The sequence below is a fragment of the Glandiceps talaboti genome, chromosome 3 (assembly GCF_964340395.1).
Source record: "Glandiceps talaboti chromosome 3, keGlaTala1.1, whole genome shotgun sequence".
Taxonomy (NCBI): domain Eukaryota; kingdom Metazoa; phylum Hemichordata; class Enteropneusta; family Spengelidae; genus Glandiceps; species Glandiceps talaboti.
The window spans coordinates 27,044,775-27,066,983 of NC_135551.1; the positions used below are offsets into that span (position 1 = coordinate 27,044,775).

The 22,209-nt window shown below is 34.2% G+C and overlaps 1 protein-coding gene across 1 annotated transcript in view; it reads left to right on the forward strand.

The window, feature by feature from the left end:
• Window positions 1-2,157: 2,157 nt before the first annotated feature.
• LOC144433321 (uncharacterized) overlaps window positions 2,158-22,209 on the forward strand; it is a 63,288-nt gene continuing 43,236 nt past the window's right edge. The window contains exons 1-6 of the mRNA XM_078121628.1: window positions 2,158-2,370; window positions 10,019-10,214; window positions 15,672-15,774; window positions 20,127-20,217; window positions 20,635-20,680; window positions 21,649-21,718. Coding sequence (XP_077977754.1) covers window positions 2,158-2,370; window positions 10,019-10,214; window positions 15,672-15,774; window positions 20,127-20,217; window positions 20,635-20,680; window positions 21,649-21,718 — 719 coding nt within the window. The remainder of the gene's footprint in view (window positions 2,371-10,018; window positions 10,215-15,671; window positions 15,775-20,126; window positions 20,218-20,634; window positions 20,681-21,648; window positions 21,719-22,209) is intronic.

Here is a 22,209-nt window from a genome sequence, read left to right on the forward strand (position 1 = left end):
TTAAGTTTGATAGCATCTTGACAGTAAGAGGTAGGGGGAAGAGCGTGAGACTGGGATGTTTACACCTCATGTAGTGGGAGGGGGTCCTTGGGGTCTCCCCCTAGAAGTCCTGGAGGTTTTTTACTCTGAAAAGTCAATTTTGAGACTATTCAGACCCTTTCAGACAATAATTTCCAAGCTTTACAAGACAGCACCAACATGTAAAAAGCCAACTACACAGGGTTGAAATACTTTTGAAATATACTTTGATAGCATCTTGACAGTAAGAGGGGAAGAGCTTGAGACTGGGATATGTCCACCTCATGTGGTTCCAAGGGGGTCTCCCTCTAGAAACCCTGGAGGATTTTTACTCTAATAAAGCCAATATTTAGGCTATTCAGACCCCTTCAAGCAATAACTCAATCCATGCTTTACAAGACAGCACCATCAAGTATCAGAAACTATTCTTTATAACTTACATAGGGTTGAAATATGTTCTTAAAAAGTTAAATGACATCATTATATACATGTAGTAAAGGTCAGCACATCTACTGGTAGTATCATTGGTAGGGGAGATTTGCAATTTTAGACTACCGTGGCAAACATTTCACATCTTTAAAACACAATACATGTATCATCTCAAATTAGAATAGGGTGAAAATATTTAAGAAAAGTTTAATACCATTATGACAGTAAAAAGGTTGTTGGTGCATCTGATTGTTGGTTGAATGCATGAGTGACCTCTGGAGGTAAGGGAGTCCTTGGGGGTTTTCCCCCTGGCAGATCTGCAGGGTTTTTTTTCAGTTTAGGTTATTCATAGCCTTTGAGGTAATATTTCCAAGCTTCGAATAGCTAACGTAAATGTAAGTTTTAAATGAGTTTCCCATGTCACATAAAAATGGCCCTGTAACATTAGTATAGTGGCATTAATATTGCATGTATAGTAAAGTAACCGATATGTTAGAGAACTTTAGGTGGTCATACCTAGTGTTAGTCTGTAAGGTACGCCGTGACGGGGCGCCCTCAAACATCGGCCAACCCCTACGAGGAGGCCGGTGAGGGCGAAACAGTCTTACAGTCTAACCTAGTGTATAATAGAAACTGGAATCTGATGAGATGTGGTGATTTGTAGTGTCAATAACATGTAGTGTCCAAAATAGAAGTGTATTAGTCCCTTCTGACAAGTTCATAGTGACGAGTAGGGAACATTTTAGATTAACTTCTTTTATAAACTATCTATGAAGATTACCATTACGAAACCTTCAAGTTCACTTTTCCCCAGTGCAATATAAGTGAAGCACTGATTGTGAAACAGCCAAGTATTTACATGACATGTTCGGTGACTAGTGTGGTAGGTAGGTAATACATGTATATGTATATTTATAGTTATACTTGAACTTATAAGTAATATTAAAGAATTCATGTAAGAAACAGGGAGAAGAACAAATATTTACATGTACCACATTTCAGACAAGGCTATATGCCATTGTAGAAAAAGGATTTTTTTCTTCCATCACAATCCAAAACACAATGACCCCCCCCCCCCATCCACAATTTTGAAGACAGCATGACCCCCCTACTGCCTATTTCAAAAACAGGGTGACCCCCCTCCCAATCCACCCCCCCCCCCCCAGGCCGATGAAACTGACCGGTCCCTAAGTAAAATCATACACCCTACACTGAGAGCTCGAGATGGTTTCGGTGGATTAGCGCCCTCTTGTGGCATTAATTCACGTTACCTATCGTTTATTGTTAAATGTTATGTAAATTTCACCACCGTGGCGCTGTTTCAGATTGCAACCATCGATCGATCGATCGAGCAATATGGCGGTGGGAAAGTAAATTTGTTGATTTGGAGCAACCTTATCTACTACGATTTAGTTTCACTTCTCTGAAATTGATAGATACGATACGATAGCACTAACGAACACGGAAGAGTTTTTGCTAAAAATCACCGGAAGCTTTCGTGCCCAATGTCATCGGATTTTCACACAAGATGCTGATCATGGGGCGTCGTTGTTGGAGGCGTGAAAGACAGCTTCACTGCCCAGAAAGAAAATTAACGCTAATCCGATAAAGAATGGATACGATCGTGGATTCTGATCGCTTTGGGCGTTGAATCCATGAAATCGGCGTTTGGATCCCACTGTGTTGGATATCTCTACGTCAATGATTACGATGACAGAACGAACAAGGCCGCAGCATGTAGCTCGAGAACGGGGAAACTCCGCAGAGAGGGTGGACTCGCCACAGCTACAGCGCTATGAAAGCGGCGATTGTAGTAGTAAACATGGTACTAGTAGTAACGTTACTATATTTAACAAAGCGATAGACCTGGAGAAACGGCATTATGTTGTGTATGCTACGCTCCCAGACGGACGTTTCCGACAGGTGAGTTTGTTATTGTCTTTACTTCTGTTATGTGTTGTTACATAAAGTGAATTTGAATTTGGAACGCAGACCGTCAGACGCAATCATTGGCGATAGTGGTAAAAAGGCGACTTGCTAGACGCTTCAACCGACCGTGAATGGTGTACGTAACACAGGTATTGTTCGATCCCATTTATAATACTTGCGCTCATTCATATTTCGTTTAAGCCTGTTTGTTTGTTTTCTAAAACGTCGATGCTGTATCAAATCGACCAATTACAAAATAGTACAGAATTGAAAATCCCACCGCTACATGGCCAAGGTTGTTGTTTGCATATTTGAACAGTTTTCAATAAAACAACAACAAAAACCAAGGAAAACAGCAAACAGCTCAGTTGTATATTTTAGCGTAATACAGCACCCAGTAGAATAAAGAGACCTTTGTGTGGTATTGTGTGAACTCCCAGTCCTTTGCTGTTTGGAAGTTATCTATCAAACGTCACCAAACATCAGAGAGGCACAACAGAGAGGCCTTTCACTTGGTTAAATAAGTAGGTGTGAAGTGTGGTAATGGGCGGATCTTCATCCATCTGTGGCATATACTACATGACATCGGTGATGAAGTAAATGGAGTGAAAATGATGTTTGCACCGAAATGGGGTTATCATATTTCAATGAAATGTTATCTTTCTATTTATCTAAAAGATATTACTGAAGTAGTAGACAGGAATGTTATCACATCGTAGAACTACAATTTTGTACTGTTTGTGGAAATATTTAACTCTACATGTTCAGAAGTTGGAGAAATCAAGAGAATTATAGCATGTTATAAAAAGATATCATAATGATTGTTTTCAAGGTAGCGTTGTACATTTTCCCAAGCCCCTAGTTATAAGTAACTATCTGTGATTTACTATCTCGTTTGACTATTAGTATTAGCAAATTGAGAGACTAAATCTTTTATTTAATGGCATCTGTGTGTATTTGAAATTGAATGTTAAAATTAAACTTGTTCACAGAAATCAAAATAAACTTACCATAGCCAAATAACAGCCACATAATAAATTTGAATAATGTACACTAGTTTAAGTTATCTTACTGTAGTGATAGAGCAAAATAAAATGTGCCTCTGATTAGATCCCTTAAAAAATAGTTTATAATTCTTTCTTTTTTTAAAAAAAAAAATTATTTTTGTCTTTATAGTTGAATTTGTGATGTTTTATATTATAATGTTGACATTTTAAAATACTTTCAATCCTTTTGTTTGATTAGCAGTTGAAATGGTAGAGACAGTTAATTGAACACACACAATTATATTTATATCACCTTGAATAGTTTGGTAAATTATTTTTATGTTACATAATACCTAGGTTAGGTTTGCAAATTTGTCCATTTATAACGGAATATTATAATTATATAATTGTAAGGCCTAATAAACAAAATGGTTCCAAGTACGCTCAATTTTAAAATAGGTGGGGTAGGTACATTTTTTTATTTTATTATTATATATTTTTATCATGGGCGAGTGTCTAGTTCAGGTTTTCCATTGTTTTCCAAATGGTCTCTGTGTTATTGGTTTCTTCCTATCAGATGTACAGCCATTACAGATTGGAAGAATGGTTTTATATTGTACAATGTATTTTCAAGTTCATGTCAGTTTCCGTATCACAGTTTTTGCGATTTTATTATTTTTTTCCTCAAATACATTTTTAAAAAGTTTAGGGTCTGCAGTGAAAAAGTAGGTGAGGTTGGGTAACCAGAACCAAACAATTATTTTTTTAGACCTAATATAAAATAAATTAATTTAAAACCACACCAGTTTTGTCGTAAAGTTTTAATATTTAATGTAATTATTTTTATTCAATGTACATGCATATTACAACCAATATATTTAAACAACAAGGTTGAGTTGTGTTGTACATTGCCTGTATATAATTTAGATTCTTAGATCTCCTCCTCCTCTTCTCCCCCCCCCCCCCCCATCATTCTTCTTCTCTTTATTGAGGGGTAAAGCAAGGGGAGATGTTTTTCTAATTCTGCCATATATAGGCAAAATCTACAAAAAAATGTAAAAGTTGTATACCACCAAAATTCTATTGTTTCTATAACTCACATTTTTACCATTGTCTTCTCACTACTATAATGAGAAAACTTTTTTGTTACCTGCAGAGTGAGAGATGAAAAATGAAAACATATGACAATGATCTCACAAATACATCCATGCAATGATAGATATCACCATTTTACCTTGTGGGATCCCATATCTATGTCAGTTCACAATTTGCATATGAAAGCACAATATCAATGTTTGTACAAGTCACTATGCAAACAATGTCAACCTAGGATGAATATTTCATGAACTTGTCATGTTAATTAACTATGCTAATTAGTGGTTAATTATATATGCTAATGAGTAGGTCACTCAAGGTCAATGTTCAGTTTAAGGAGTCACTGTGATAAAGTCACTACTGACCATCAAAATGATAGCACTGTAGGACTTGAACAAAGTTTATATATTAGTTATCAAAACATAGATTTGCATTACACTATGCCAGTCTTGGATCTTGTATAAAATAATTACATATATTATAGATTACATTTTGCAATTATAAAAAACTTCAAATAAACCCTAGAATTTAGCTTTGATACAAAAATTCATGTGGTAAACCTGTATATTCCCATAAGTACTATGTAAGACAAAGTATAGAAAAGGCTATTTTCATAGTTATTTTGTATAAACAAAAAGTTGGGGGTTCTGGTCAATGTACAGAAAACAAAGATTTGTAGATTTGAATAAATATGTACTATGTAGTCAACTTCCAGATATTTGCATATATACACACCACCTGCCTTCTTAGATTTCACCTGACCTACTTATAAAATATGCATGGTGACAACAAAGTATTGAAACTGTGTTATAATTGGTACCTGGTACAAAACCTGTTTGACTTCGAAGTGTAAAATTACCACTACATACAGAAGTTTTATATGGAGGGATGGAGGGGGGGGGGGGGTTGTGACTGTAACTAGACACTTTGACCTTCTGTGCAGGTGACCCAAATTATATTGAACAGAAGCCTGTTGTAACATATAAACAGTAACACTTCTAAAGTTGCACTGACAGTAATTAGAGTACTATTTTTGATTTTACAAAAATTGATTGGAAATTGTTAAAATACCAATAATGAGACATTGTGCATATTACTTAGATGTTGATTTTATCCATATAGGTAATATATGCCACTGAGTTTTGGGTATGACCCCATTCTCTGCTTTATAAATTTGGATGATCTAGTGTTACCCAGTCACTAATAAAGACATGTTTTGTTGCATGGGTTAATTTCATTTTCTATCAGTCACCACATAGTAAGGGACAGTGTGTCCTCTAATGATAGCCAAATTTAGTTTTTTGTGAGAAAAACTGGCATTTCTTGTGAGTCACCCTATAGTAAGAGATAGGGGACCACCAAATTTTGGTGCGTCACTTGAAATTTTGTGTGTCAGTGGCGCGTCAAATTGGCTTAGAGGGCACGCTGGTAAGGGAATCATTCAGGAACACAAGATTTTGGTATATGACAAGGAATTGTGTGCATCAGTCAGCATCATGTTGAATTGACTTAGAGGACACAATGAATAATGCTAACATGTACACAAGTATGAAGCTCATATGTTATAGTTCAGGTTTTCATTGTATTCAAACAGAAGGGTTTTTATGCAAACAATAATGGAACCTGTATGTGATATATTAAAGGCTTGCATCTATTTGACACAAGGCTATGGCCATATGGACACATAATATGACACACGACTTTCTTTTACATGACACCAATTGTACTGACATAGAAATATGTATCAATTTCTAAACAGACATATGTTAGGAAAACACTATACACATGTATCTCAGAGCCTGTAAAAGTGATAGGAAGTAACAATGTATAGATATATATACTAGTATTGTCAGGGTATTGTCAGGTTTATTTTTCTTTTCTTTTTTAAATAATACGTGATAATGCGTAGTAAAAAGCTGTTACATTGAGTGTCTATAGTAGATATCACAAACTAAAATGCAAAATGCACCCTAATTTTGAAATATGAATAGATGTTAATTTCACTGTAAGTTGACACATGGTTATATCTAGTACAGGGGTGAACAAATCATTTTGTGAACTGGTGGTCCCCGCACCAGTGCCTTAAAATCCAGTGGTCCTGCTGAAAGAATTGGTGGTCCCAGGTCCTGCTAATGTGAAACATTAAATCTTGCCTATGAATCTGTATATTCAGACGACTTTTTAACACAGTTATTAACAGTAAGGTACTGGTCCGATGGACCAGACAAGGTCAAATTTGTGAGGTCCGACCAAAAAAATCACTAGTCTCGGACCCAGGACCAGTGGATTTGTTCACCCCTGTAGTACAAATGTGCATCTGATATCTGAGAATTTTAACAAACCTCTACCATTACTTCTAAATACCATGTAGAAAATAACTTTTTACAGATGCATTAGTGAGTAAAATCCAATGGTTCACTCTACTTGTTACAGTGGGATGGATTTCTATTTTAGAAATCTACCTTTAGAACATGTAGTATACTTAGTAAGTGCTAGTATTCTAAGCATCTCCCATAAAACCTTCATGTGCAACTCTGCAGTAACACACAACATACAGAAGTATGTCAGTTATTTACTATCCACCTGTAGAGGGAGCTGTTCCACTGCTGAGACACCAGGGAATTCAAACTTAATTAAATTTCACAGTCGATGTGGACCACACACTGTATGTTTGTAGTTTTGGTGGTGAACTGTACCTAACCTAGGTAATCATATCACTGTCCTTAGAGTACCTAGTATTCTGTGTTTGTACAGGAACAGATGTAAGAAAACAACTGTTCTACTGTTTGTCACACTTTCCTGATATTGGTTTCGGAAATGTTGAATTGATAGATAGTATTCCAAAGTTTTTAGATTTAAAAATAAATCAATGAATGAAATTCAATCCAACATTCAACAACAGAGGCTTGATGCTTTTGTACCAGTGGTAAATGAATTATGACATTTTTACAACAAACAATATTATGGGGTGATAAAAATATCAACTTGTAAAATTATCATTACAGTGTAACATGCTATAAGTATAACATTATATACGAACAGTTTCAAGATATAACAACTATAACTTCTTCTTTTTTTAAGACTTAAAAATGGAGTTTTTTGGCTGATTTTGTATGATGAAAGTCTCAAACCTTTTTATTTCAAGTACAAGTAGTAGCTGCTAAAACTAAATAAAATGTCAATTGGGCTACCAACATTTCATCATGAGCAGTCGTGCAATATTTTGACTCTTGTTTTGGCAAATGCAGATTTTAGTTTGTACTTGACACTTACAATACATGTATCGACTAAAATCAGAACCATGTCAAAAGATGAATAGATGTTTTGAAAAGCACCATACGATAATTTTTGATGTAGTATAGCAGGGTTATTACAATTGAATGCATATCCAGTGTCACAATAGCATTGGAACCATATGTTTTACAATAAAATGTGTGTCCTTGTTTTATAGAAGTTTATGACGGCCAGGTTAGTAAACATATTATTTAGGTAGACAGATTAAACACTGTATACATCAACCAAGGAATGCTTACATCAAATATTACACAATACTGTATTCTCAAAGCATTTAACTTGACTTCAATTAGTGTTAATATTGAAAATAGTTTATCAAGTTTCTTCCTTTCATGCTTGATGTACCGATATTAAAAATATGTAGACTTGAAGGACTAACACTACTACACAGTTTTGCTATCATAGTTGATATTTTTTTTTATTCGTCTATCTCGTGACAACAAAAATTCAAAAACTCAAAGGATCTTTTAGGAAAGCGTAAATAGTGTACCATAGTCAGTGAAGTCTACAGGTAGGCTATTTGTAACCATGAGAAGTGTGTAAAATAGTGTAACTACTGCTAATACAGAAACCATGCGGGTTTATTGTCAATTTTAATTTCCTACCCATTTGCTATTTACATAAGATATTTAGGCACACATATTTGGATATTAACATTAAATTTTTAAATTTTTATCAGTAAGAGAATCTATTGTCTTGAAATTTAGTTTTGATAACAATTTAATTTCTTAAAAGATTTACTACACAACGTCTCGGTTCTCTTACAATGCTAAAAATTTAGATACATAGATACAATGACAATAACAATTATAACAATTTATAGGGCTACCAGGGTAATATAATAAATATTACAAAATAAAAAACCTAAAATGATAGTACAGTTAGGCCTAATAAAAAAAATTGTGTGGTTCCGGTTACGCTCAATTTTAAAATAGCTGGGTAGGTAGATTTTTTTTTTTTTCATGAGTGAGTGGCTAGTTCAGGTTTTCCATTGTTTACCAAATGGTCTCTGTGTTGTTTATTTCTTCCTATCAGATGTACAGCCATTACAGATTGGAAGAATAGTTTTATATTGTGGGTTAAGTTGATGTCAGTTTCCGCGCGCATCCACCATATCTCCTGAAACTTCACAATTATTGCAATTTTATTATTTTTTTCTCGAATACATAAAAACAAGTTTAGGGTCGGCAGTGAAAAACTAGGTGAGGTTGGGTAACCAGAACCACACAATTATATTATTTAGGCCTTCCATAATACTAAATTACTAAAATGATAAAAATTGCAACTGTATATAAATCTTATCAACAACATTGGGTGATATTTATTTTTACTTCTACACTGTTTGGATAACATTAAATAAACTAATAATAATAGAATTTATATCCAATGAAGTAAGGCTGTGATATTTGTTGTGCCATAACTACTCAAAATCTGACAATAGAGGGCGCTATTTACATGGTAGTCACTGAAATTATTGAGTTTGAATGGTATGGGTGAAGGAAGTTCATGATTTGTGTAATGCATTAGAGCATTGTAATTTTCCAATGAAGGTTATAGAGGGTTCCAAAACTTTAGTAAAAACAAGTTTGTCAGTTGACCACCAATTAACCAACTGACCGTTTTTGAGATAACTGGTATTCCATGATTGTAGATTTGTGAATGGTGTGAATGATGAGATAAGTCATATAAGATCAATACATGCATTGTGTACAAATATGTGAACACAATAGAAAGATGGCAGTCCTTAATACTCTCTCTAACACCTTGAGACTAAGCCACAGTTATATTGTCTCTACTGCATTCAGTCAAATGATCATAGGTGCTTTATTAGGATGTCCACGTATTGGAAAAAATAAGTATGGAATTCTAGAGTTTGAGAGAGACACTGAGACAGACAAACTTATTGACTGATGGTGCCAATATTTTGAATAGGTCTACACCGCAAGGATTTACCATTTAACATGTTTAATGCTGACAACACACACACAAAAAGATTTCCCAAAACCGATGAACGAGGGAGCCACACACTGAATTTGCAACTCTCAGGCGCCAATGTTCAGACACTTGTATTTTATCATGATCAGCAATATAAATTCAATATATATCCACGTTGTCTCATATTTTGAACTGTTATTCAATAGATAGTAAAAGAGATGGATTTTCATTTGAAAATTAGAAAGATCATTAACAGTATTGAAATCTATGACAAAATACAGTATTTTCTATTCCAGACAGAGATGTAATATTTTCCCATTTTCCATCCACAGCTCCATGGAGAAGCCGGAATGCGTGTCCGTGATTTAATAGCTAATGTAGTTTTAGAATTCAAGTTATCGGAGTACAGAGTCAAGTTGAGTGATACGCTAGCATTACTCAATGTGGATGCAGATGCCAGTGTCCTTGCCAGTCAAAAAATTACCATTGAAGATACGACGAAAGATTACTTACAAAACCTCCCTGATGGTAAGTAGTAAATGATAGTACAATAAACGTGTAAGTTATGTAAGTATGTAAAGATTTTAATTCTTTATCGTTCTATTGGGCATTATGAATGTGTGTATAGTGTTATTCATAGATACCAGTGGTGAAAGATTTTCATTTCACACATGCACACGCACATGCACACACACACACACACACACACACACACACACACACACACACACACACATACATACATACATACATGCATACATACATACATACATACACACGCACATGCACACACACACACACACACACACCACACACACACACACACACACACACACACACACACACACACATACATACATACATACATACATACATACATACATACATACATACACACACACACCCTTACTGTGGCTAGGCACATTGACACCTGTGCACAGGGGTGCACACACACACATACACGTAGGTACACATGTACAGATCCATACAAAGAATACATACACGCACATACATACAGTTGCACAATTACATACAAGGGGTACACATGCACACACCATACTAATAATTCTCGGTACCTGTAATAGCATTTTATCTCATGCTAGAGAGTCAAAATAGAACAAGGTCAACGTATTCTTAATCATGCCTTTAGTATGCACTTGGTGTTTAATGTTATTTATCTTAACTTCATTTAAAGATGGTTAAAAATGATACAGATAACCTGGTTAGCTAATCCCTAGTCTTATCCAGGACTGTCAATAAAGATAATGAAGACAGGACATGATAACAAAGACTGAGACGTAACTAATAAACAATCACAGAATAAGGAATTGATAAAACTAATTGAAATGCAATATCACTGATATAAAATATGCTTCAATAATATGCTTTGGTGTTGACACAGAAAACGATTAATTATTACTTTTATGCACCTAGGTGGTAAAATTGTATATCAGATAATGAGAATTTGAATATCTTAGTCAGTCTGAAGAGTGCTATTTCTATTTTAGGTAACGATAAATATCAAAATTAAGCTTAGTCGGCATAAATTGTGGTATTAACTTGCTATTTACCAAAGATAAGATACGTGTATAAATGATGCTGTGGGGATTATATCTGGCGACTTCTACTTTGTCCATGTAAACATTTCCTTTATTTGTTTACACACACATTAGTTTGTTGTGACCCTCTCCATGTAGGACATCGGCCTAGTAGAATATAAAGTATATCAATGCATTCCTTCGACTATCTGCTTAGAACAACAAGTATTGAGGTCGACACACTTAGATTCTAGACTAGTAGGACATGTACAGCATGTATGTAGTATTCTGAGGCCATGGTAGTCAGCTACTACTATGGAAATCAAGCTATCGGCAAACTAAGACACACAAACTAAAAGTATTGCTGTTAATGTATTGTACTACTATGGAAATCAAGCTATCGGCAAACTAAGATAGACACAAACTAAAACTATTGTTGATATACTACTATGGAAATCACGCTATAGGCAAACTAAGATAGATACAAACTAAAACTATTGTTGATGTATTGTACTACTATGGAAACCAAGCTATCGGCAAACTAATATAGACATAAACTAAAACTATTGTTGATATACTACTATGGAAACCAAGCTATCGGCAAACTAAGATAGATACAAACTAAAACTATGAATTGCAACATGTTAAGTTATCATTAGACATTGATGTAATTCCACTTACACTGTACAGAGTACAGTGTCTCTGATAGCACGTTTTCTACAAGTTTTGCACACTGAACCCCATTCAGTGTTTACACTATCTTGATTACAGGGTGATAATATCCACATAACCAAGACACTGCTATCACCCACTTGTGTAATATATTACATGCAACAATACTTGTTTTTCTCAATTGACAACACATCTACCCCATTCAGTATCGTGATCACGGGATGATTATATCAACATTATCAAGGCACCCCTATATAACCAAGCATTAGTAGTCTGAGCTATTACTCACTTGTATGGTCATCAAGAATGGTTTTAGTTTTTGTCCATTTTATCGTATGATTTACATAGTAGTAGCTAATATCAGATAACTAAATTTATAAATCATATTAAAATTATGTATCATAAGCTATCCGTTGATGTTGTAATAATCGTTTTACTGTTTGCCTTAGATACTCAGCCATTTTGATATTATTTTGAATATCTAGTCATCAAAAATTGACGTTGCTTTTTGAAAAATGTGAGACACATGATATTAAACGTTAATAAGAGCTTTGAACTATATGACTGCCTATATTTATACCTTAACTTGAACACTCACATTGACTATCAATTCTAAACAATAAGAACAAACTTCATGTTTATTACTGTCCAAAAGTTGCCATGGTAACTTGTCAATGCTTCAAAACCAGACATACTTGAGTGGAACAATAATCGGAAACAAAAGTGTGGCGGGCAAGACAAGAAATCAATAAACTTTTATTTATGGTTAATGTAGCAGAAAGTGAATGCTAAAATTAGGAAGGTATGTGTACATCTGACAACACCTGGCCTTGAGTGATGTACAGATACATGTGACGACAAGCTTACAACTAAATAGCTGCTATTGATTGACATATATCGTAACCCTGAAGGGCCACTTTGATGAGCGTTATCATATGTCATTTGTACGAATAATTATACTATTTAAGTTGTTGTATTAGACAACTATAGTTAATCCTAGGCAGACTGTCAGATTCAGTTCATCACATACATTTGGAAGGTTTCCAATATGTCATAGAAACATAATTATACAGAAGCACTGAATGTTGTGGCCTTTTTTGCTGTTATATAAACTGATATATCACATTTTATACCGTCTGGTCAGTCCTGTATAAAGTAAGAATAGAATAACTAGTATAAATTAAGACAAAACCTCCAAAAAAGTTGACAGACAGTTAGCGATTTTCGGTTTTGGGATAGAATTTATTTTATTTAACATTTCTTTTGGTGCATCAGTCATGGTCATTTTCCGTGCCATCATTTCTCAGCATCCAGTCATTGGAGATAGGTTCAAAAATGTTATTCTTGTACAGAACCAGTTTCAATATACATGTACTTGCTGTTGAAAGGTTTGAAAACACTACTACTATACGTCTACAGATATCATTCTTGACGAACAAAACGAATATAATGTGTATAACATTCTCATCAACCTGAGATGATATTTCTTCCACAACACTGCAAAATATCAAGTCTTGGAGTAAAAGAGGCTATGGTTTACAACAAGTGTATAAAAACAAACTTTCCCTGAGGGGAAATGTCTTCCAAATGGTTTTGTTACTTAGTGAAAAGGAAGGAAATAGGTATTTTGTGACACTGATTGAAGATCTGATGTTAACATTATGTTTTCATTGTAGTTATAAGCATGGATGAAGAACTAGATACCAAAGTGAAATCATAGCCCTGTCTTCAACTGAATCAATTCAAAACTGATTCAAACTGAATTCAGTTACATTGGTTCAATTTTCAAAACTGGTTTCTGCCCCCCCCCCCCCCTAGAAATAGGCAGTGGATATGGGTCAATTCACTTTTACTTTGGTGTAGGTTTCTAGCTGAGATACTTGAAATCAGTTCAAGACTACCCCTCTGAGGTTCAGATGGTTTCAAACTGGTTCAACTATTAAAATTGGTTTCAAACTGTTTCAACTAAATTGGTTCAAACTGGTTTGAGTGCATGTTAGGACAGGAGAACCGATTTCAATTTGATTTCAAGTGATTTAACATTCCAAATGGGGACAGGGCTGATGTGTTTCCTAAAAGTACAACTGCGGTGTCCTTAGTTTCTACAATCTAAGACAGAGACAAATTAAATGTTATGGTGACATTAATCCATCAATGGACATTGATAGTAGAATGGACCAATCTGTTGGAATGCAGCAGTTTATTACATAGACACCAGTGTACATTCTTAGTGACATCCAGTGTTTACACTATCTCAATTATATGGTGATTTACAAAATGTAATTTGTATCACTAAGACATGCTATCACTCATTTATATGTAATTTTCTCTCCATCCCAATAAATTGTTTTACTGTGTGTCTCTCTTAATGTGGGATGTGACCTCGCCAACGTAATAATTCCTACACTGCTGAGATATGTTGTGGTTGTAGAAGAAAACATCCCATAATTTATTATTTCCTGTAATTATACATTAATTAAGTTTTCTCAGTTTGTGGTCCTGTCCCATGAGGAAATTTGAAGTGGTTCAAAATCAAATTGAAGTCAGTTCTCTTGTCCAAACATGCACTATAACTGGTTTGAGCTGATTTAGTTGAATCGGTTCAAATCACCTCAAGGAATGATTCTGTTCAAAAGTGAAGCAAAAGCTAAAGAGAATCAATTCAAATCCATTGCTCAGTTTTCTCATAAAGACAGAAAGTGGTTTTGAACTGAACTGAATCAGTTCCGTTTGAATCAGTTCGAATTCACTTAAAATTCTTATGAACACCAGATAATAAATATACACATAACACAGAAATGTAAAATAAAAAAATCATTTCAGTTTTACATTTTTTAGTTGTGAATTTTTATTTTCTTGTATGATTATCTAAATATGAAATTTTGAAAATGTAAAATATCCATGAATATACATTCTGAAATGTAAATATTTATCATGAAAAGGTGCCAGACCACCAAGTAAATTCACAAAACAAAAATTATTTTCATGTAGTTTTTACAACAAAATTGTCTAAAAATGCTGTATTTATATGATTAGATAATGATATTCAAATATTTTTAATTATAAAGATGAAAAGTGACTAATAATAGTAATATTTTTTGTTTAATCGGCCCCCTACACTGTATGAATAAAACATATTTTGATTACATTGAATAATTCATGATATTATTTCAACTGTCCACCTGTTACCACCAACAAAGGTCAATACACCATGACTCCATTTTACTTGAGTCTTTTTTATTTCAGCTTGACTGCATCTGTCATGTCAAACTAGGCTGTTAAAACATTGATACATTTTGTCCGGTTATAAATCTTCATAATTTAATTTAATTGTTTTCAAAAATTGTTGACTTCATTGGAGACATAGATATTGGAGGAAAGAAGTAACGAACATAATTGTCAACAATTAAACTGACAAAAGTATGCTTGACATTCCCTTACAAATGTTTTGTTTAATAAATATTATGTTCTTATGTCTATATTGGTTCTATAAACTTGAAAATTTTTACATTGTTTTACAGGAACGGGTTGATGATTCAATATATTTCATGAATTTCTGTCAAGATTTACAAACATTATTACTGGACATGTCACATATATAGTTCAATATCTTTATGATTATGTGTTTTTTTCAATAGCTTTAATATTGCTATCAACATTCCAAAGACACAGACACCAGGTTCAAAATTACTAGACTTGTCATGTACATAATTCTATTATTGTCAACATTATTTATTTTTTCAACAATTTTGATATTATTATTTTCATTCTACAGACACAGATGCCAGGTTGAAAATTATTTATGATTTTGTGGAAACAGAGAAGAATTATATGGAGTGTCTGTGTGGATTAAAACCAACGTACTCCGAACCCCTCAGGTAACTATTAATTACTCTCAACAGTCAAAGTGTGGTTTGGTTCAGTACCCCTCAGGTAACTATTAATTACTCTCAACAGTCAAAGTGTGGTTTGGTTCAGTACCCCTCAGGTAACTATTAATTACTCTCAACAGTCAAAGTGTGGTTTGGTTCAGTACCCCTCAGGTAACTATTAATTACTCTCAACAGTCAAAGTGTGGTTTGGTTCAGTACCCCTCAGGTAACTATTAATTACTCTCAACAGTCAAAGTGTGGTTTGGTTCAGTACCCCTCAGGTAACTATTAATTACTCTCAACAGTCAAAGTGTGGTTCGGTTCAGTACCCCTCAGGTAACTATTAATTACTCTCAACAGTCAAAGTGTGGTTTGGTTCAGTACCCCTCAGGTAACTTTTTAATTACTCTCAACAGTCAAACTGTGGTTTGGTTCAGTACCCCTCAGGTAACTATTAATTACTCTCAACAGTCAAACTGTGGTTTGGTTCAGTAAGTAGATAGAAATAACAATCAAACTGTGTATACTTTGATTCAAGAGCTAGTAGCATGATAGAAATTATAATTTTCAACCAAACTCTTGGGTAACTTTAATCAAACCCTGGTTTGGTTTACATTGCTAGTCTATAGAATTAAACTTGCCAAGATCAGTTTATTACTTTATTCACCTCTAACAACAAAGATGGCTGAGTAGTTCTACCTCACCATGGGATTGGTTTGATCATAAAGTACTTTGGCTGTGAGTATAATGCTCAGTTCCCTCCAGCATTATAGGTGTGTGTTTAAATGGAACATCCCCATGACAGTTTTGTGCATACAAAGGTAAATCCCCCTGCCAGTTTCCAAATTACCAGTATTGTACACTGCAACAATATTGCTGAACACACCCTTTATACTTCCACTGAGTTATATTGTCCAAGGGAAGTATTTTGTAAAGCGAATTATGAAAAGAATTTTTTTATCAACTGTTGTGTATTCACATTTCAAGGTGTAGAACATTAATATCTGTATTAGGTGACATCGGTTCTGTTACCAACTTGAAATATGCTGAATCATCAAAACTTAGAACAATTTGAAACTCACATGACTGAGATTGCAGTAACCATGGTGACAGGTTAATTTGAATTTCCTGTATTAACAGGAACTTCAGTTGATCAGACTTTTAACCTAGTGAGAACTTTAGACTATGAGAACCGCTACTAAATTGACATACCTCAAGCCAATCTAAAGGGGAGTGGGTGAATTCTTAGAAAAACGGACCACATTAGCGCAAGTGAGCTGAGCTCTACATACTTGAAAGGAACATAATGTATGTTACGCATGGTAAATCCAGCTAAATGAAGGATACTGTGACATTAGGGTTTGTTTGTAAGTGTTTATTATCTCCAATACAACTAAGTACACTTGGATTGGAAGTAATGTATATATTTTGAATACACTAGGAGAAACCTGGTAAACCATATTTATGCCTTGTAAGTTGTACACAAACCATCTATCTAGTTGTCTTTAATCAGTGTGTAGGTGAATTTTTCAAACATACTAAAGTTAGGATCTATCTGTCTGTAAGTGAGGTAATCAAAGCTCAGTCTCACACAAAGTCAGTCATATAAATACATAACATCATGTATGACTGCAATCACTAATGGAAAGTACATATGTTACAATACAATAATTTTAGTGTTGATCCTGGGCAATATGAACAAAGAACGCAGGTAGATTTTACCCACTTCGCTAACATAGGATAGAATAGAATCTTTATTGCATCTGTTAAGAAAAACTACATTTCTTCATTGGATTTTCTGCAATAAGTTTTTGTTATGCTAAAACATAAGATAAAATAATTTCAGAATATATATGTAATTATGAAAAGAAAAAAGCATACTAGGTGATAAAGAGGAAATAATGTATTTCGATCTCAACTGAAAAAAATCGCTTGTGTCATATATAGCATAATGGAAACTATTTGTCAGATTCAGAATAGAAAGTAGATATATGAGTAGAACCAGTAAAATACAATAAAGTAGGGTAAGGATAGTAAAAAGTGATAGTTTTCCATGCTTGAATGAAAAACTGACAACTACACAGCAGGAAAGCATAAATCTACCTACCCCCCACCTTAGATCAAAGTGTGTCGGTACGGATAAGTTGTCTTTCAAACGTTTGATTAGAGGGCAATGACTCATAGTGAAAACTGCAAACTCACTACGGTAGTGTATCAAGGTGAATGGACGACCATTGTCTGTACTGTGTAGGGTACGGGATACAACAATAAATTGTCATCACGTATGAATGGAAAAAAAAGCAACAAATGTATAAATCTTAAGAAGAAATTTTGAGTACAAAAAGATCAAACAAAGCCACAGATAACAAACTGGGTTGTTTACTATTTATACTATAGTTCGGCAAAAGACATAAAAGAATTATGACATCACATATGAATAGGACTAAAGCAACAAATATATCAATTGTATTCTAAAATTTTGAGTACAAAAAGACGAAGACGATAAACCAGTTTTTTACTTTTTATAGTTCAGCAGAAGAAGTGAAGTATGATCGTCACGTACATTTTATGAATAGCGACAAGGCCGTATATTACATTAATTTATATTAAAGCAGCACTACCTGCAACCGAAAAGTTTTTTGTAACCGTATTGTTAAGTATGATAACGTACTTGTAATATCGTACACCCTGAACAGTATTGAATCACTTGTGGGTAAACAGATTTGTGCAGCAGTACACATAGTATGATACAATGTATCCAATCAAATGTATTTTTAGGTCCATACCCAAAAATTAGCACCCAAATGCAATTACAATTCCAACCTGTTACTTACTACGTATGGATAAAGTTGACCTTTAATTAACATACAATGTCTAATTATGGATATTTTAACAATTTTTAGTAAATATAATGTTGGTTGTCAGATCTAAAAAATAATGTCCAAGTTGCAGCTAGTGTAGCTTTAATGATTTGTAAGGGTTGTCCTTGGCTGAGTGGTTAAACCACTTGCCTCTTACCACTGCGGTTGGGGTTCAAACCCCATTCAGGGTTCAATTAAATTTACCACACTGTAAGTAAGAAGAGTGTCGTTCAGTTTGACTCTACGAAACAACGCAGGTTTTCCCCGGGTACTCCGGTTTCCTCCTACATTAACACTGAACCCATGAGGGATGGCCCTCACAAGTGTTTATATACTTAAAGAACTATCCAGTATAAATAAAGATTATTAATGATCTAAGGCTCCAAATGCTGAATTACTAGAATGAAAATCTTGTAGATGTTGCGAGTTTGATGCATCAAGGCAAAAATGCCAACTACTATAATTGCAATATTAAATTAGTTAGCTATTTTGGTTTTATAAGTCCATGGTACACATGTTAAGTTGGTGAGTGTAGAATGAATATTTGACAGTTGAAATAAATTGTCATGTAACTGATAATATTTAGGACCAAAGGATTATACGCAGATAAATTTAAGGATAATAAAAGCTAAAAGCAAACATCACGAGACATTCAATGCTTTATAAAAGTTGACAGTTCAGTCTGACGAAATGATATAAAACATATACCGGTATATGGAGATAGTCCAGATATTTGTCTTGGTGTTTACCAGGAAGCCCACTACACCAGATAGTCCAGAGATTTGTCTTGGGTGTTACTATCTCAAGAAGCTCTCAAGCCCAGAGACTTGTCTTGGTGTTACTATCTCAAGAAGCTCTCAAGCCCAGAGATTTGTCTTGGTGTTACTATCTCAAGAAGCTCTCTATCCTAGAGGCTTGTCTTTGGTGTTACTATCTCAAGAAGCTCTCAAGCCCAGAGACTTGTCTTGGTGTTACTATCTCAAGAAGCTCTCTATCCTAGAGACTTGTCTTTGGTGTTACTATCTCAAGAAGCTCTCTAGCCCAGAGAGACTTGTCTTGGTGTTACTATCTCAAGAAGCTCTCAAGCCCAGAGATTTGTCTTGGTGTTACTATCTCAAGAAGCTCTTTACACCAAAATAGCATCTCATTCTCATGATAATAACACCAAGGCAAGTCTCTGCTCTAAGTTTGAATGAAAGTTTATACTGACAAATTTAATTTTATCTGAAGGCAAAGAAGTCTGTATGTTCAATCATCAAAGTGATATAAACATCAATATTTTGTACGATAACAAGTTATTGCTATGTGTACCAAAAACCAAAGACAAAGTAGATGGTCTCTGTTTGCGGTTTATAGGTTCAACTGAAGTAATAAAATGTTGTGATCAAGCATTCCCTCTTCAATGACCTGCTTATGAAAAATGAATGGTTACGCTTTGCGTCAACATATAACCAAAGAATAGATCTGTTGATCATGTTTGTTGGGTTTTTTTCGCAGGAAATGCTCTTTACTTAGCCAAGAAGAAGTACATATTATGTTTAGCTGGTTAGAACCGTTTTTATCGATGAATTCCTTCTTCTTTTCCCAGGTATGTATAACAAAAACAAACACCGCAACAATACCATCTGTTTGACATACAACTATTTCAAAACATTTCTGTGGAAAGTTTGGCACAACACTGCGTAGTTTCAATAAGATTTGACCATAAGTTCGGGTCATGAACAATACTGTACAAAGCTTTCCTCTGTTCTATTCTTTGGCAAAGTATCGAGTTGAATGGAAATTGGTCACAGTTGGTGGAACTTGTAAATGTTTTTGACGGTCAGAGAATGTACTTTTTGTCAGTATTGTTGAATGTTATTATTTCTTACAATAACAACAGGAAGAACCTAGTTGTAAACATAGTGATATTTTGACTTTGCGAAACGTGCACAGGAAAATAATATTTTGAAGTGTTTGTTGTACTCTAATATGAAAAGGAATGCATTGTTTTTTCTGTATTTAGTTGCAAGAAGTCCTTCGAGACTGGAATAATGTACATACTTCACTAGGTGAGTCTAAATGTTCTTTTGTCCAAAACTTATAGTGTGCACGTCGGCATTTATATTTTCATGCCAAGATTTTGGGTAAAACGTTCTACGTTAATGCAATCTTTGAAACAATTTGAGTTTATTTTGGACAATATTTGATCAAAATGGTCCAGTTTATGCGTATCTTGATTAATTTTTTTTACGAAGACAAATTGAGGAGAATGTTTAGATGAAAATCAAATTTTTTTGTCGAAGATTTTGTTTGCACTTTTGAACATTCCTGTTTTGTGAGTAAAGTGCAGAATACAATGGAGACTCGTCCATCTTCACTGGAGTTGTAGATTTTGCAAATGTTGTTGTAATGTTCTGTCTGAGACTGAACGTTTCATGTCCAACTCATTCTCATAGCCTTTACTATTGTTGGGTAATTTAACATTGCATGGAGATTACAATTAAGCAATCAAGGAAGTGGTGTTTAAAAGATATTTGAAATGTTTTAAATAAACCTGAAATATTGAATTGCAAAGTCTGGTGACATGGTGAATGGGTTGTTGTTGCTAGCTACAGAACTCATACATTTCTGGAAAGTTCTTGACACTTGTGGAAACTAAGGTAAAGTCATGGTCCTTGAAATGACTGAAAAGTAAAATTTGTGAAAAATTACAAAATCAGCAATGATAAAATAATCTTGTCAACAAACTTCTTCCATCAGTTGCCATTTTGCAAAATACTACATGTATTACCAGACGACAAAAATTCTGTCAAAATGACTGCAAAACTCATTTAAATTGCCTAATATGAAAATTGAACTATTTCAGATCTATCACCCCTATCGCTTGAATCTGGCAGGTTTGAAATGTTCAAATACAGTTTAGGATATATTATTTGATTTGTTACACGTGTAGAAAGTTTTTTGTTTTAGATTTTTTTATTTGAAACAAACTGAAATATTATAACAACATTGTTTCTTTCTTTGATTTCACCTACAGGAAAATTATTTACTGAAGAGTTTTTATCGATGTACAGTAATTATCATTTACGGTATCCACATATTAAAGGGTAAGTCTTGATTTGATTGGTACAGCCATTCCCAGGTGTACCACAGACAAGTGGTAATATGGAAATTTAGTAATAGGTTTTTTTCCGCTAAGTAACAATTCAGAAAAACTGAAATTACTGTAACAATAGTAGTAGCAGGTAATTTACTAGCTTCAAGTATACTATGACGAAGAGTCAAAAAGTTCTACCGTATCAACATGTCACTGACAGACCTGTGTTTATATGCATGTAAAAGTCTGTCCTGTTAGAGAAGGGAATGTTGGCTATCATACCATGTGTACTAATTCCTTCCTTGTGGGAGGGAGGGGGTTCAGAGTGGTCAGCTGACTATGTAGCAAGCATACAAGAAACACCTCCACTGAGTCGCTCCTTTGTCAGTAAAGAAAGATGTTGAAATTCAAACTATATATGATGCTTCTATCTATCTATATGAGACAAGTGTATGGTCTGGTGTTCATATATGAATCTTGTAAGGGTGTTTTACCCTAGTC